The 17832-nt window shown below is 40.5% G+C and overlaps 1 protein-coding gene across 6 annotated transcripts in view; it reads left to right on the top strand.

Moving 5' to 3' along the window:
* SCHIP1 (schwannomin interacting protein 1) overlaps positions 1 to 17558 on the top strand; it is a 771081-nt gene extending 753523 nt beyond the window's left edge. For all 6 annotated transcript variants that reach the window (XM_073674798.1, XM_073674800.1, XM_073674801.1 and 3 more), the window contains 5 exons: positions 3507 to 3624; positions 5068 to 5265; positions 9005 to 9128; positions 9995 to 10088; positions 16927 to 17558. In XM_073674798.1, the coding sequence (XP_073530899.1) occupies positions 3507 to 3624; positions 5068 to 5265; positions 9005 to 9128; positions 9995 to 10088; positions 16927 to 16978 (586 nt within the window). In that variant the 3' untranslated portion in view covers positions 16979 to 17558. The remainder of the gene's footprint in view (positions 1 to 3506; positions 3625 to 5067; positions 5266 to 9004; positions 9129 to 9994; positions 10089 to 16926) is intronic.
* The last annotated feature ends 274 nt before the right edge of the window (positions 17559 to 17832 follow it).

The raw sequence follows: 17832 nt of genomic DNA on the forward strand, positions 1-17832 counted from the left end.
AAAATGTTAATATCCTGCTTGCTAATTGGATTAAAATGAAAATCTGGGATTATATACGCACTGTGATATAAAGTGCAATTTACTTCTTAACTTGTCTTTTGTTCATATGAAATGAGAGGGATGTAAGAACGGATCCACAATGGTAATTGCATCTCATTTCTTATATAAACCTGCATGTCTGTGTGCCTTACATTTTGTATGCATCACACAATAAAATGTCCATGATTTGCTGGGCGATTCCACAGCGCTGTTCACACATCGGCATTACTTACATCATTTTCTTTTCCTAAGGAGACTTGCAATCTCAGTTCCCCTTTTCAGACACACGCACACTACGGCTAATTTCTCAGGAAGCCACTTGACCTGTCCGTATGTTTCTGGCATGTAGAATGAAATGTAAAGCGGATCTGATATTAAAATAACCTGTATGTGAGAGTTTTTATGAATTGGCCATTCTTAGATTGAGCAATGAGTGTGACTGCATCTCACTGGTCAGGAGCCATCCTGCATGACTGGTAAACAGTGCCACCTAGTGGTTAGTTAATTTGGTGAATGCTCTAATGGTCCATTTTACTACATACAAGTCTAGTGAGCCTGCTGTCCCTGCTTCAGAATGCACAGGCTGGTCTTCATTGGAAATTCAATAATGAATGAGTGTTATTAAAAGATTTCAGACTGACACAAATATTGGTTTTCTCCAAATTTGCTGAATCAGTGTTTTTAGCTATTTTAGTCAGATGTTTCTATGGTTACTGAGGCACAATTATAAGCTTGTCATAAGGTTTTAAACTTTTGAGAAATACGTCAAGTTTATGCAAAAAACTCAATATTTTCAGTGTTGACCCTTATTTTTCAAGACTTCTGCAGTTCTCCCAGACATTCTGGATATCGGCTTCTGGGCCAGATCCTGACTGATGGCCTCCCATTCTTGTGTAATCAGTGCTTGGACTCTATCACAATTTCTATGCTTTTGTTTGTCCACCCTCTTTTTGAGGATTGACTACATGTTCTCAATGTGATTGAGATCAGGGGAGTTTCCTGGCCATGAACCCAAAATGTAAATGTTTTGTTCACCGAGCCACTTAGTTATCACTTTCTCCTTGTGACATGGTCTCCATCATGCTGGAAAAAATATTGATCATCATCAAATTGCTCCTGGATCATTGGGAGAAGTTGCTTTTGGAAGATAATTAGGTACTGTTCTTTATTCATGGCAGTGTTCTTGGTCGAAATTATGAGTGAGCTCACTCCCTTGGATGAAAAGTAGCCCCACACATGAATGAAGTCAGGATGCTTTACTGCTGCCATGGCAGGACTCATGGTAGCACTCAATTCCTGCAGAATTTCAGTCTGCCCTTGATGTATTTCTTGGGTAGAAGTGGTTTCTTTGCTACCGTTCATGACACCAGGTCAGCCTCCAAAAGTCTTCACCTCACTGTGTGTGCACATGAGCTGAGACCTGCCTGCTGCCATTCCTGAGCAAGCTATGTGATGGTGTTGATCCAATCTTGTAGCTGAAACTTCCTTAAGAGACGGTGCTGGCACGTGCTGAACTTTCTTGGGTGCCCTGAAGCATTCTTCACATAATAATAATCTTTATTTATATAGCACCAACATATTCCACAGCGCTTTACAATTCAGAGGTTCATATACAACAGTCATAAGTAACATAGCTAAAGATAATACAATAATTAAAGCAAAAATAATGACGACACTGCTCATAAGAGCTTACAATCTACAATGAGGCGGGAGGGACACAAAGGACATGGGCTTATTTACAATGATGGTCCAGCCATCTTGAGGGGATGAGGGATAGATAAAGGCTGCATGAGCTCGTCACCAGCCAGTATCTGTAGTGCTTTTTGGTTCGGTGGAGACTTATGTTTGGAGAAATAAGGGATGGGCTATAAGTTATAAAAGGACTTCGATTAGGGAACGTGATAGGCTGCCCTAAACAGATGTGTTTTTAGGGAGCACCTAAAACTGTGTAAGTTGTGGTTCGTCCTAATTTCTTGGGGTAGAGCATTCCAAAGAAGAGGTGCAGCTCGGTAGAAGTCTTGAAGCCGGGAGTGGGAGGTACGGATTAGTGTGGATGTTAGTCGAAAGTCGCTTGCGGAGCGTAGAGAACGGGTAGGCCGATAAACAGAAATGAGGGAAGAGATGTAGGGGGTGCCATACTGTGGAGAGCTTTGTGGGTGAAAACAAGCAATTGAAATTGGATCCTATAATTCATGGGCAGCCAGTGCAATGACTGGCACAGAGCGGAGGAGTCTTGAGTAACAGTTAGCCAAATAGATGACCCTGGCTGCAGCATTAAGGATGGACTGGAGAGGGGAAAGTCAAGTGAGGGGGAGGCCAATTAATAGAGAGTTACAGTAGTCAAGGCGGGAGTGGATCAGGGCAACAGTGAGGGTTTTTGTTGTTTCCAAGGTGAGAAAGGGGCGGATTCTAGAGATGTTCTTCAGGTGCAAGCGACAAGAGCGGGCAAGAGATTGTATAATGAAGGTGAAGGAGAGATTGGTGTCAAACACAACGCCCAGACATCGCGCCTGCTGGCTCGGCATTATTGTGGTGCCACACACGGAGAGAGAGATGTCAGATCAATTGAACCTCGCTCTTTGAATTTCCTGATGATCCGATAAATGGTTGATTTAGGGGCAATTTTACAAGCAGCAGTGTCCTAGCCCTCTTTGATGCAAAGCACTAATGACTGCAAGTCAGAGTGGGGAGAGGGGGGATGAAATATCTGAGTAGGCCCCTAACCCCATGTTACAAATAAGGTGGTGCACCCTAATAGTGGGTATTGAGAAACCTCAGCTGATGACCCTGCTGTAACTGAAAAACTGTCTCCCCAAACTCCAACACTGATATCACTGCTATACGGTGACCGTATAGCGGTAGATACCAGTGCTGCAGAACATATAAGAGATTACAGTACAGATACAGGTAATGACTTACAGCGGACTTTCTTTCTGATGGAGTCGTTCACTTTTCCCGTCTTTTCCATCTGGCCCAGACCGACATGACAAGTACAAGTGTTTCCTTGGAGGTAACCATGGTTAACCGAAGACCAGGATTTCCAGTACCAGACAATTTTTAAAGCAACCAGTCTGCTCTTATCACTCCGTCATGTTGATTGAATTACATCAGCTGCCTTGTCCTAGTTAACACCCACAGAAAAGAATGGCTTTGAAATGATTTGCAATTCATCTGATCATTCTTCATAACAATCTACAGTTAATTGCCACTATAAAAACTAAAATAGGAAACTTTGTGAGAACCAAAATTTGTGTTAGTCTCAAAACTTTTAGTTGCAACTCTATAATATTGCCGTGTATATGACATGATTGTAGGAGTACTGACTGATGAATATATTGTGTCTATGTTAGAATTCAGTTATTTATATAGCACTATCAGGTTTTATTATTTTCATGCCATTCAGCTGATGAGAGGTGTCATTGATGCTAAGAAGATATAAATAAATATCTCCTATCTTCATTCTTCAGGCTCCAAAGTGGGATGAATTTACAGATCTGTTTTGTAAATGACAGCGGGAGTGACAAGGACAGCGATGCTGATGACAGCAAAACTGAAACAAGCCTGGATACCCCGTTGTCCCCAATGGTAAGTTTAATTACTAGGAGCATTATACTGCAGGGAAATGTTTGTGCACATGGCTTTACAGAGTTATTCTCTTACCAGAACTGTAGTTTCATTTTATATTGTTACTCCCTCTAGTGGATGCTCCTGGTATTACTGTACTTCTGTTCCCTTTAGTCACTAGAAAATGAAGCCAAATACCCAGCTTTTCAAATGTGCAAATCTGTATTAAACCTGCAGAATAATGCCTATGTGTTGTAGCAGAAACCACTTTTAAAGGGATTGTACAGCAGAAATGAAAAGTTCCCCAGAGACTTGGAAGTAAGAGATTCTCATCAGCATTCACCTGGATCCAGTGCAGGCTTCTCTTTGGTGTGCACTGAGAAGAGGAGACGTCACCATTCCATCAGCAGCCTGCGATTGGCACCAGCTATAAAGGGATTTGAGCAGCAAGTCATCAGATGTTTTTCTGATGCTGCGGTATGTAAGTAATCTGACTGCTGCAGGCAATCACAGGCCGCAGTGGTCCACCCACTTGTGGAACAGTTACTTCTCTTTCTCTGTCAGCACAGACCATTGAACTAATTGTACTGGATGCAGGTGGATGCTGGTGAGTATCACTTAGTTTTTTGTTTTTACAGCACCAAACCTCTGGGAAGCTTCTTATTTTGCACAGTCAACCCCTTTTAGTACCCAAAGGTGTGCCAGCACTGTGCTTTCTACCTTCCCGTTAGTGGGTTGTCATACTGCAGCCACCACTGAGACCTATGAACCTTTCATGAAGTAATATCCAATTACCTTAAAGGGATTTTCCCACTAACAAAAGTTAATTTTAATCAATAGATTTTGGAATAATAATAACTTCCACAATTTGATGTGTTTAGATAAAATGCCCCTGTGCTGAGATAATCTTATAAATGTGTCCCTGCTGTGTACTGTGTAATGGCCGTGTCTGACCGTACAGGGACATGGTCTGATCATACCACAGCTCCTGGGCAGGTGAGGAAGGAAAAGAGTATACAGACAGGACAGCAGGGGATCACAGCTGATTCTTTTTGTGAGGTAAAACATTTCACTGCCTATTTTTAAACAATATTTTGCCTCACAGAAAGAATCAGCTGTGATCCCCTGCTGTAATATCTGTAGACTTTTGCTTCCTCCCCTGCCCAGGAGCTGTGGTATGATCAGACCATGTTCCTGTACGGTCAGACACAGCCATTACACAGTACACAGCAGGGGCACATTTATAAGATTATCTCAGCACAGGAACATTTTATTTAAACACTTTCAATTGTGGAGTTTAATTTTATTCCAAGATCTATTGATTAAAATGTACTTTGTTCATGGGACAACCCCTTTAAGGATCATACTGAATTCCTGTATACTGACCTATTACTCAGAAAAGGCATCTGTCGATTCATCATTAATGTTTTATTTGTTAATTATCTTTGTAACTTTGTTGCGTAGAGCAAGCAGAGTTCTTCATACTCAGACAGAGACACTACTGAGGAGGAGTCCGAATCCTTTGAAGACATGGATTTTATCTCCCGACAGAAGAAGCTGCAGGCTGAAGCCAAGATGGCATTGGCTATGGTGAAACCCATGGCCAAGATGCAGGTGGAGGTGGAGAAACAGAATCGGAAAAAATCTCCTGTTGCAGATCTTGTAAGTGAGAAAGTCTGTACTAAGTGACTTAAAAAGTTACATACCTGTTTTGCGCTGTCTGCACGAAAGTGTACTATACAAGTGGATTAGACAGCATATATCAACCATTGTGGTGCTATGTCCTGACGTAACAGCCGAACAATAAGACGTTTACTTCCAGACTTCTCAGAGTAAAAAGCATCTTCATAAAATACAAAATTTATGGGAGATCCATTATGTGACACCATATTAAGATCAGTTGATGGGCCTCCAAAAAAATTAGCATTTTGAAGATGATGGTGAACTTTTTTTTAACTTAAAGGGGTTGTCCAGCGAACAAAGTACATTTTAATTAACACATCTTGGATGTGTTAAAAAATATTCCTGTGCTGAGATAATCTTATAAATGTGCCCCTGCTGTGTACTGTATAATGGCTGTGTCTGACCATACAGCGACATGGTCCAGTCATACCATATCTCCTGGCCATGGGAGGAAGCAAAAGAGTATACAGATAACACAGCATGGGATTGTAGCGGATTCTTGGAAGAAGAGTTAAAAATGTTTTTAAACAGACAGTGAAAAGTTTTACCTTACAGAAAGCAGCAGCTGTGATCCCCTGCTGTCCTGTCTGTATACTCTTTTGCTTCCTCCCCTGCCCAGGAGATGTGGTATGATCAGAGCATGTTCCTGCACAGTGAGACACAGTCATTACACAGTACACAGCAGGGGCACATTTATAAAATTATCTTGGCACAATTATTTTTTTGTAACTCATCCAATTGTGGAATTTATTTTTATTCCAAGATCTATTGATTGAAACTTACTTTGTTCATGGGAAAACCCCTTTAAGTATTTATCAGAAATACCAAAGACGACTACTCTCAGTGAGTTACAGAAATGTAGTGAAATGTTCCCATCAATTACCCAGACATAAAGTATGTTTTTTCTGATTTTACATTAATAAAGTTTTATCACACTATGAAAAGTAATATATAATAAAACAGTATAAGCAGTAAATGGGGATGCTACGCTCGAAGACCTCTGCAGACCTTTAAAAATAGTTGATTGGCAGGAGCAGTGGTAGTTGGTCGATCGCCAATTAAATATTAATGACCTATTCCAAAAAGGTCCTTTCACACTCAGGCCAACAACCAACTGAACAAGTGTAGACAGGAATGCTTATTCACCATCATCAGTCTGTGTAAATATGTAAATGCTTATTCACTGGATGGTGTATGCGGGTCCATATGTCATTGTCAGCAGCAAGTAACCCAATAAAAACAGGCAATGTGTGTCCAACAACTAGCATGATGTATAACGACATAATGATAGTAAAAATGATTATTCACATGTACAGCACCATGGAATCAATGGTGCTCTAATAATATATGATAATACTGTTCTGCCCATATAAAAATCATATCAGATTGTCGATATGACCGACAGTGATTCAGCTGTTTCTGCTGACGTCACATCGACAAAGCAGTGGCTTCTTTTTCTATCTGCTCTGTTGACAGGGCGGGACTGCTAACCTCATTCTAATTGACAGCCGGCACCCCACTGCCTAGCCGGGAGAGACTGCTGCCAATCAGTATAATGTCTGAAGTCACACCCTGTCAACATAGCAGCCCGGAAAAGAAGCTGCTGCTCTATCAATGTGATGTCAGCAGAAGCAGCTGAATCGCCGGCAGGAGCGTGGTTGTTCTGTGCCAGCGAAGAATGGCGCTGTTAGTGCTTAGGCACTTTTTGTTTTGTTTTGTTTTACAAAGTCCTGGATATCCCCTTTAAAGAACTGGATAACCCCCCTTTACATGGTTCCCATCACTGCACTGCCTTTTCACATACCAGTACAAAGTGCCACTTTCCATAAGAACGTGAAAAAGCAGAGCACCTTCACTCCAGGGATCATAATCTCTGGGCTCCCTCATCCTAACTGCACTCATTCCCTGCTGCTAGCACAGACACAGCAAGTGGTACTGAGAGCTATCAACACTTTACAGTGGCTCCATTAACCCCTTACATGCCACGGTCAATAGTGTCAGTGACATGTAAGGAGTTTAACAGAGGCAGATAGCTCCCTCTGTCAGCTCCCCGCAATGTGATTGCAGGGAGCCAATGAATGCTGTGACAACCGGAGACCTAACACTGGCCTCTGGGTCGGACATAGATGAAAGCCTAATAGATCATGCCAGAAGCATGATCTATTAGGCTTCTTTTCAGGATAACACTGATAATCTGGCTACCTACATAATGGATGGCAAAGGATTGCATTCTAATTTATCCTAATGTAATCTAATGGCTAAGGCCAAATAAACACCAACTAGAAATCATTTAAATCGCACTGTGGGAGAACAACGCAGTGTGAACAGTACAAATAAAAAACTGTGGATTACAGTCCAAAACAGAGATATTCAGATGTAATATTTTAAAAATATAATCTTTTAAACAATATAAATAAAAGTTAATTTTTAATATTACTCCAATTGGATTAGTCAGGGAAAACTATATGCCTCTTTATATTGCAGAGTGAATGGAAAAAAATGCAAACAAACGTTGCCAGAATGCATTTTTCATCCTTCCTACAAGATAATTGGAAAAAAGTGATCAAACGGTTATATCTATGCAAATCTAGGACCAGTGAAAACTACAGATTTGTCCTACATTAAGTTCTCCTACAACTTTGTCAAAAGTAGGAAATATAAAATAAATTAAATACATTTGATATTGTCAAAATCAAATCAACCTGCAGAAAAAAAAATAGCATGTCAATTATGCTGAATGGTAAATAGTGTTGAAAAAAAAGTTAATAATTTAGACTTCTTCTTCATTCCACCTCCCAGAAAGAATAATAAAAAGTGATCAGAAAGTCAAATATACCCCAAAATAAGACCAATGAAAACTAATCTCGTCACACAAAAAATAAGCCCTTATAGAGCTCATTGGATTGAAAAATGCTAAAACATGATTCTCAGAATAAGGCAAAACTAAAAGAAATGTTTTATTTTAAACAGTATTTATTGCACAAAAGTAATAAAACATGAAATAAAACCTACAAATTTAGTATCCCCTTAATTGTACTGACCCACAAAATGTAGTTAACACTATATTTGTACAGAAAATAAAATCAGAAAAATTGCTGTGTTTTTTTTCTATTGCTTCAAATAGAGTTAATAAAAGTTAGGTATTAGGTTGTATTTACTTAGAGTCAAAAATCTGTGTCCACTTCACGGGAGCCCTGGGCGCAGCCTCCTACATCTACAGCTCTTCATTTGATTACGTGGTCTGGCGTGATGTACATGTGAGGTTGTGCCAGGCTGGCTAATCAAGTGTAGAGATGCCTTTAGGTAAGAGGCTGTTCTTGATGCTCCCGGCCATCAGTCACAGATTACCAGTGTTCCTGATGGACGGGGTCCTGTGAATCGATTCATACTCCTGAATGGTACCACTGACAAATATAACTTGTGTAGTCAAGCTGATGACAAAGTTACAAATTATGACTCCTGGTATTCAATGATGAAAAAATATAAAATGGTGTGTGGACATTAAGGCCAGATTAGGCCTGGTCCTTAAGGGGTTAAGCATTACATTGTCCTTGTAGCCAGCTGGGAAAGCTTAGAATAAATGTGTGTGTTCTGTGGTCCTGGATGAACCCTCAGGACATTAGTGCCACCTTGTTGTTACACAGTGTGTGCATGTGCTGCCACCTGCTGGATGACTGTTGTGCTGCTCTCACTTCACACTGACCATTTGTCCCTGTAGTTACCGCACATGCCGCACATTAGTGAATGCCTAATGAAGAGAAGCTTGAAGCCCACTGACCTGAGGGATATGACGATTGGCCAGTTACAGGTTATTGTGAATGATCTTCACTCTCAGATTGAAAGTAAGTAATTGTGGTAATGTCTAAAATTATTTAATCCAAGGCAGCTGAAACTGTCCCCAGTCGTTTAGTTGTGTAGTGCAGCCATAGAGGCCTTTATGTGGCTGTATCAATCTCAGGTTTAGCGACAGAATTAGCTCCTTTTGTGCAGATATCGTATAACATTATTAACATATTTCTTTTTATGTTGTGGACCACTGATGCGGCCCTGCTAGATGGGGCCACTGTGCAGACAGACCAGATTAGGGTTCCCATTGGTGTCTTTCTTGAAGTGTTATTTCAGGAATACTAGTTTTGTGACACATGAGCACAGCAGTCAATCAGCGGCCACTATCGAGCTGCAGCACTTCTACATCCCTCGGAAAAATGTCAGACAGGTTGAAGAAGTGAGAACACTGCAGCCCAATAGCAGTTGCTTATTGGCATAGTTTTGCTCTTATTTTATGTCACCTAGTCACTTTAACACAGATTCTGTCTGGAAACCGCATAAGGTAGCCACTGTCGGCTTGTGAATTTTGCATCATGCGCACTCCACGCTGGAACTGCAAGTATGCAATTTTATACCGGCGGTCACGTGCCGACTAGACTTGTGCGGCTCGCTCAATGTAAGAGTATTGAGTGAAGGCAGGACATGTCTAGTCAGAATGTGGCTGAGAGTATGCATATCGCACACTTGCAGTCACATGACCAGCCGCTCCCGGTGCTGGAGAATCATCACAGCTTGCAGTGAGGATTCACAAGTCTACAGTCACATAGAGTGACTGCAGACTTATACCCTAAGGCTGGACAACCCCTTTAAGCCTTTTCTACTATGTCCTGCATTGATCAGTCTGTGTACAATATGTGAAATATGACTGCTGTTCTTTCAGGCTTGAATGAAGAATTAGTCCAGCTTCTCCTTATCCGTGATGAATTGCACATGGAACAAGATGCAATGCTTGTAGATATTGAAGACTTGACAAGGTAAGAGCAATATTTCATTCATAGTGTCATACTAAGTAATATATAGAATATATAGGAGTCACTCACTCTGGTAGGCGTTCGGCCTTAGGAAGCGTTCACACAGGCAATCCAATTTTGGTCCAAATTTGCAGTTTTTATTGCTTTCCACAAGTTGCACAGCACGAAAACAACAAAATCATAAACATAAATCCCTAGCCTTGTGAAGGCACTTAATAAATAGTATAGACCCAGCTACTCATACAAGGCTGAGCTAGTCCCAGCTTGGTCACACAAAGCAGCTATTGTCCATAGCAACCGCTGATACTTGCAGTTTGGTGCACACGGCCTGTACAGACTCTTCTCAAAGAGATTCTGGCTTACTTCTCTCTTTAACTTCAAAACACATCCGGTCTGCTCAGCCTCCCCAGCATACTAACTTAGATGAACACCTAGCCTGTTTATATGCAGAGCTAGTCAGGTGCAATAATCAAAGCATGCAGATGTAAGATTTAACCCTAGCCTACCTGGCATTGCTACAAAGGGCTGTGCTCTCAGTAAGTTATGTGACGGTTCATTACTTTGGGCCATATGTACAGCATTTGGGTAGGATACACAATCACACATGGTGAAAACGGGTTTCATCTAGGCTCATCTCTCAGTGCAATGTGAATCTTTGTGAATAGACTGTGTTGATTTGTGGTCATAAATGAGTTTTTTTTTCTCCTTTTTTATTTTCACTCAAGACAGAATAGGCACTGATTGTACAACTTAACCTTACCTAGAGAGCTATCTACTGTAACTTTAGTTCTGGATCCCAGGGAGAAAGCTGAGGTCAGGAACACAACAAAGACACTTAATAAAGGACAGGGTGCAGGTAGAGCAAAGAGAGATGTCCGACACATCTAAGTTTTCCTTTTTAAAGGGAGGCTTGCTTTTATAGAGACGGAAACAAAACCTGTAAGATGCTGACATCTACTGGCTTTATTTATGTACTACTTTTTACGATACGATAGACTCTATTAATCCCAAGGGAAATTGTAGTATCCCTTGTATTTACAATACAATTTCTCGGGATAGAATGATGTATATTGTCATTTTATATATATATATATATATATATATATATATATATATATATGTATATATCTTGTAGGTGGATTGCACTATTTGCTTGTTTAGGCCGAAAGTAACATTAATATCTATTTTCTACCACTTGATTATGATACATGAGTGTTGTTTCTGACTCACTGCATGTTTTTCATATGATTTACCTCTAAGTCTTTTCAGAGGAAATTCCAAAGAACATCACGCTGTGAGTAAGAATAAGGGTGCAGTCAGACAGCCGTATAATACGGACGGCGATCACACACAGTGCACGGACTGGCCGGCGGCTCCTCTTGCCCAATCGTGACCGCCTGTATTTCTATGCAGCTGTCATGCTCGGGTCAGGAGAGCTGACGGCCAGTCCGAGCATTGCGATGCCATCGTCGTCCGTGATATACAGCCGTCTGACTGCGCCCTAAATGTAATTGTTTTACAATTATGTGTTGTAAAGTCTGTAATTTTTTTTTATTCTTCCTTAAAGGGCATTTGTCAATTGTAAACTGCCTATGGTTTGAATCAGGTTTTTTGTTAAATGTATTTTTTTTAAAAATGCCGCTTTTTCCTCTCCATATCACCATCTATATTAAAAGGCGAATATCATAAATCTTGACATTTCCACACTGGCCTCTAGGTCTACTATTTGGTTCATAGGGACCGATTCATCAAAGTGTTTAAGCCAGTTTTCTGACAGAAAACAGTTTGAAAAGTCGAAAAAATTTTGCTGAACGCGAGGTTGCGCACAAAATGTGCGGCACTTGCCATTTTCATGATAGTTTGGGCCAAAATGGGTGGAGTTAGGCAGGAGATAGACAGGATGGGGCGTTGCTACACCTACCTGTCACATTCTGCAAAAGTACATTGAGTGGCGTGGAGTTTTGTGCACTGGACTCCAGCGAGCCTGGTGTGCACAATGCCAGTCTTATTGAATCAGCCCCATGCTTACTGTTCTGTTCAGATGACCTTTCAGCAATCTCATCATTAGGGTTACAATGAAAAGTAACACCTCTTTCTACAGTAGATAACACCAGATCCACCATTCTCCATAGGAGATATCACAGCTTATCTCCTTCCTCTCCCTGTACAATCACCTTTGACCAGATCATAGCATTCCTAGGAAACACTCCTGAAGAAGTCAGAGTCCTAGTCAGTCTATTGCTCTCTATGTCAATGTAGCTGTTGAAAAGAATAGGGAGTATGAGCCTAATATTAGACCTAGTGGCTAGTATGAAAATTTCAATATATCAATTTTTTTTTTTTTAATATACACTGTGTGCAGAATTATTAGGCAAATGAGTATTTTGATCACATGATACTTTTTATACATGTTGTCCTACTCCACGCTGCATAGTCTTGAGCCAACTACCAATTAAGTAAATCTGGTGATGTGCATCTCTGTAATGAGGAGGGGTGTTGTCTAATGACATCAACACTCTATATAAGGTGTGCTTAATTATTAGGAAACTTCCTTTCCTTTGGCAAAATGGGTCAGAAGAGAGATTTGACTGGCTCTGAAAAGTCCAAAATTGTGAGATGTCTTGCAGAGGGATGCAGCAGTCTTGAAATTTCCAAACTCTTGAAGCGTGATCACCAAACAATCAAGCGTTTCATGGCCAATAGCCAACAGGGTCGCAAGAAGTGTGTTGGCCAAAAAAGGCGCAAAATAACTGCCCATGAATTGAGGAAAATCAAGTGTGAAGCTGCCAAGATGCCATTCGCCACCAGTTTTGCCATATTTCAGAGCTGCAACATTACTGGAGTATCAAAAAGCACAAGGTGTGCGATACTCAGGGACATGGCCAAGGTAAGGAAGGCTGAAAAACGACCACCTTTGAACAAGAAACATAAGATAAAACGTCAAGAATGGGCCAAGAAATATCTTAAGACTGATTTTTCAAAGGTTTTATGGACTGATGAAATGAGAGTGACTCTTGATGGGCCAGATGGATGGGCCAGAGGCTGGATCAGTAAAGGGCAGAGAGCTCCGCTCCGACTCAGACGCCAGCAAGGTGGAGGTAGGGTACTGGTATGGGCTGGAATCATCAAAGATGAACTTGTGGGACCTTTGTGGGTTGAGGATGGAGTGAAGCTCAACTCCCAGACCTACTGCCAGTTTCTGGAAGACAACTTCTTCAAGCAGTGGTACAGGAAGAAGTCGGTATCGTTCAAGAAAAACATGATTTTCATGCAGGACAATGCTCTATCACGTGCATCCAACTATTCCACAGCGTGGCTGGCCAGTAAAGGTCTAAAAGAAGAAAAAATAATGACATGGCCCCCTTGTTCACCTGATCTGAACCCCATAGAGAACCTGTGGTCCATCATAAAATGTGAGATCTACAGGGAGGGAAAACAGTACACCTCTCGGAACAGTGTCTGGGAGGCTGTGGTGGCTGCTGCACGCAATGTTGATCGAAAACAGATCAAGCAACTGACAGAATCTATGGATGGAAGGCTGTTGAGTGTCATCATAAAGAAAGGTGGCTATATTGATCACTAATTTTTTTGTTTTTTCATGTCAGAAATGTTTATTTCTAAATTTTGTGCACTGATATTGGTTTACCTGGTGAAAATAAACAAGTGAGATGGGATTATATTTGGTTTCTATTAAGTTGCCTAATAATTCTGCACAGTAATAGTTACCTGCACAAACAGATATCCTCCTAAGATAGCCAAATCTAAAAAAAAAAACAACTCCAACTTCCAAAAATATTAAGCTTGGATATTTATGAGTCTTTTGGGTTGATTGAGAACATAGTTGTTGATCAGTAATAAAAATAATCCTCTAAAATACAACTTGCCTAATAATTCTGCAGACAGTGTATATAGTTTGTGAAAAAATGGAAAAATACCATTAATAAAACTAAAAAAAAAAAAAAATAAATTTAATAGAAAAACCTGACTTAAGTGATAATTTTCTGATGACACATTTTGTTTAAATAAGGGAATAACATAATCCTCTTCACAGTACAAGTTATTATATTTTACAAAAATACCTTAAATACACTACTTTATAGGTTCTTCATAGAGAGCCACCTCTCTGTGATTTTGCCGTCTGTAGAAGTGTACGGCTTACATTGACCTGGATCCAACTTGTACTAAGTAGCTTCTAATAGATAATATTTTCTATCCCCTATAAATGAAAAGTTATGTTAGTTTCCTATACCTTTGTGTTGTGCTGCTCTTTTTTTTTTATTCTTCCTGGACATAGGGTATGTGAATAAATTGGCAACTGGGCGTTACCATACCTCTTGTCAAACGGCATCTCAGCCTGTGTCAGCACTGATTGGATAGTGTCAGGATGTGTAGCGACACACCTTCCATGGTTAACTCCCAGTTGCTAATTATTCAGAAAATTATTAGTAGGAGTAACAGAAGAAGGACACAATACAGTTTAATTTATTCCCAAATTATTGTGGGGCATACAGCTATTTACTTGGATAAACCCTTCTTAAATGCTGTATTCCTGTTTAAAATAAAAAACCCAGTACTTCCCTCCTACTCCCGCACTGTTCCAGTGATGTTGCCCCAAGGTCTCCTAGTGCTCGTGTGATATGGTTGTGCCAAATGAGTGCTGCAGCCTATGAGCTATGCACAGTGTACACAGAAAGCTGCCAATCAGTGGTGTGTTTGGGGTTATACACAGCTCAGCATTCAGTGAAATGCCAGATTTGCAGCACATAAAACAGGGATTGTAATAAAATGACAGCATACAGCTCAGTAAGTGACACATCGCTGGAAATCAGAATCTCTGTTCCTACATTATGCTGCTCTCAGATAACATAGGAAAAACCTGGTGACAGATTCCCTTTAATTATACAGATGGGAACATGATACTGTACATACTGGTAGGTTTTCTGGACTGAAAGTACCATACATACAAATGTGACTACCTCCGAGTGACTACATTTTGGAACAATTAGGCTAACCAGCTTAAAGGGAACCTGGCACGTGAAAAAATGCTGTTAACCTCCAGATATGTGGTTAATCTGCCCGGTGCCGGCACTTAGACCTCAACGCTGGAAGGAAATTAACTTTATTCCTCCCGGTAGCATTCAGGTTTCATTCACAGGTGGCGCTGACACGGGTCCAGTCACCTCTCTGTGTATAGTAAGTGGCTGCTGTAACTGCACCCCCGGCACTGACTGACAGCGGCACAGCATTAGGGACGGATGTCAGTCAGTGCTGGGCTCCAATTACAGCCGGCCCTCTCTATATACAGACTGGTGACTGAACTCTCGCCTCTCCTGTATCTGAAACCCAAACGCTACTGGGAGAAATAAAGTTAATTTCCTCCCGACAGTGGGGATCGAAGTGCCAGCGCTTGGCAGGTTCAGAATGTTATTGAACTGCAGATTCACCCCATATCTGCAGGATAGTAGCGTTTTTTTCATGTGACAGGTTGTCTTTAACACTGCATTATTGATGACAATTAGTCAGTCTCTTTGAACATCCTGTGACTGGAAACACAAGTAATGTGATGTAAACTATGCGGTTCATCTGTCTGCTTAGGGAACAGACATAATACTAGTACTGGACTCCTCCATGAGCTCATAGTCCCACATCATAGCAAGGATAACATGCTCTCATACAATGACTGTAATTACTTGGGTCTTATTATTTATTATTATTATGATTACTTATATAGCGCCATCATATTCCACAGCGCTTTACAGACATCATCATCCTTGTCCCCATAGGGAATCTAGATTGTGAGCCCCAATCAATATGTCTTTGGAGTGTGGGAGGAAACCGGAGAACCCGGAGAAAACCCACACAAACACGGGGAGAAGATACAAACTCCTTGTGGATCTTGTCCTTGGTGGGATTTGAACCCAGGACCCCAGTGCTGCAACCACAGCCATCATGATGCCTAGTCTTAGAGCTTGTTATAAAACAACTAAATAGAAACTTGAAGGATCCCCAAATCACCAGAGATACCGGGAGTTTTTAGATGTGCTCTTACTTTGGAGGGTCAGTGCTTTACGTTGAACCCTTCATTTAGAATGTCACCAAAGATACCAACACAGTCTCTGATTGATAAGGTTTAGCTCAAATGAACAGTGAAAACCTTAGGGTTGGATAGAACTAGAGAAAGCATTAGCGCTGCAGCTAGCAGAGCCCCATTTAGCCCAAGGAGAACATTTTGGGTGAGGGAGGGGAAATTATTTTCTAATCTCATAAATCCATTTAAAGGACATTTGACATTTGTGTAAGGTATGTACAGTTAATATCTATGCAATATTGAATATCTTTGCCAATACTCTGCTTTGTTTGATACTATTAATGTTTGGTTCTGCACTCAGAGAGAATGCTAAATTCACAGTTCTGCTCAATTCTTGATTGGCATAGAAGGCACAGCGCTAAATATCGCTGTAGATATCATTGTGAAATAGATGCTGGGGTGCTGAATATTTCACCCTTTGCACTGATTTTCATTGCAAAGATTGACAGCCAGCTACCCACTGCCTAACTGCAGGGAGCCAGCTGTCAATTAGCAGGACTTCGAAAATGATGCCTGGTCATCAGAGCGGAAGAGAAAGTGCTGCTTTGGTGGCGTGGGGTCACCAGAAGCAGGAGGATCACCGCCTGAGATGGCAGGCATCGTCACCAGGCAGAATAGGCAGGTAGCTAGCAACTACCTGCCGGTAAGTTATTAGCCCCATTGAAAAAAAAATCCCCAATAACCCCTTTAAGTGAAGTAGCAGCTCTTGTTCATGAAATTAACACTGTTTTCTGTTTTTTTCCTTTTCCACAGACATGCTGAAAGTCAGCAGAAGCACATGGCAGAGAAAATGCCAACAAAATAAAGCAAAAAGCCATTGAACCTTAGGAACAAGCTAAACTTTTATTTTGCTTTTGTGGTTGTCAAAATGCTGATGCTCAAGATGATACACAAGAAAAATCAGTGTTAGTCTTTGATGTCCGAAGCTTTATGTCCAGTGATTTGGCCTCTGCTTCCTAATTTATTTTAACTTTTTACTCGTGCCACTTAATACCCGGCATTTTATTAAGAATCTATATATGTACAGTACTTATTCCATTACAGACTGTGGATAAAGAGACAGAGAATAGTTACAAAATGTATTTATTTTTTTCATTTGCAAATCTTTTAATTTGATCAGTATTTTACCTATAACTACCTTTTCTTCACTGTAGTTCTCAGACTCACGTTATTGACGGTGCTAAACAAGTCAACAACTACACGCCTGCCTCATCGTAAAATTGTAGCTTTCTGTATCTTGTATAATTCAGTCACTTGTCAACATTTTGTGAATGTTGATTATCTGACTTCCATTTTTAGATGTGCGTATTATTCAACTGGATTAAAAGGAAAGGTCACATTCAAAGGTTTTATGTATAAATATGTAAAATAAACTTTAAACATTTGTTTTGTATGTTACTGTCTTTTGCCTGCCATGATCTGTGGGTGTCTGAGCTGCACTCCAACATCAGACAGCGACGGACTTGTATTTGTAAAGTTGAACCACAGAATCTAATTTTCCATGTTAACTTCACCTTATTATCTCTGCTTTTTCACTTCCATAAATATAGTACATATACTGTATATATTCATTTGTAAAGATATAATTTATGTGTAGCGCATGCCAACCCCTATAATAGAATTATAGGAAGAGTTCCCACCAATGAAAACACAAGACCA

The sequence above is a fragment of the Phyllobates terribilis genome, unplaced genomic scaffold (assembly GCF_046119375.1).
Source record: "Phyllobates terribilis strain yellow unplaced genomic scaffold, ASM4611937v1 Scaffold_3__8_contigs__length_932513732, whole genome shotgun sequence".
Taxonomy (NCBI): Eukaryota; Metazoa; Chordata; class Amphibia; order Anura; family Dendrobatidae; genus Phyllobates; species Phyllobates terribilis.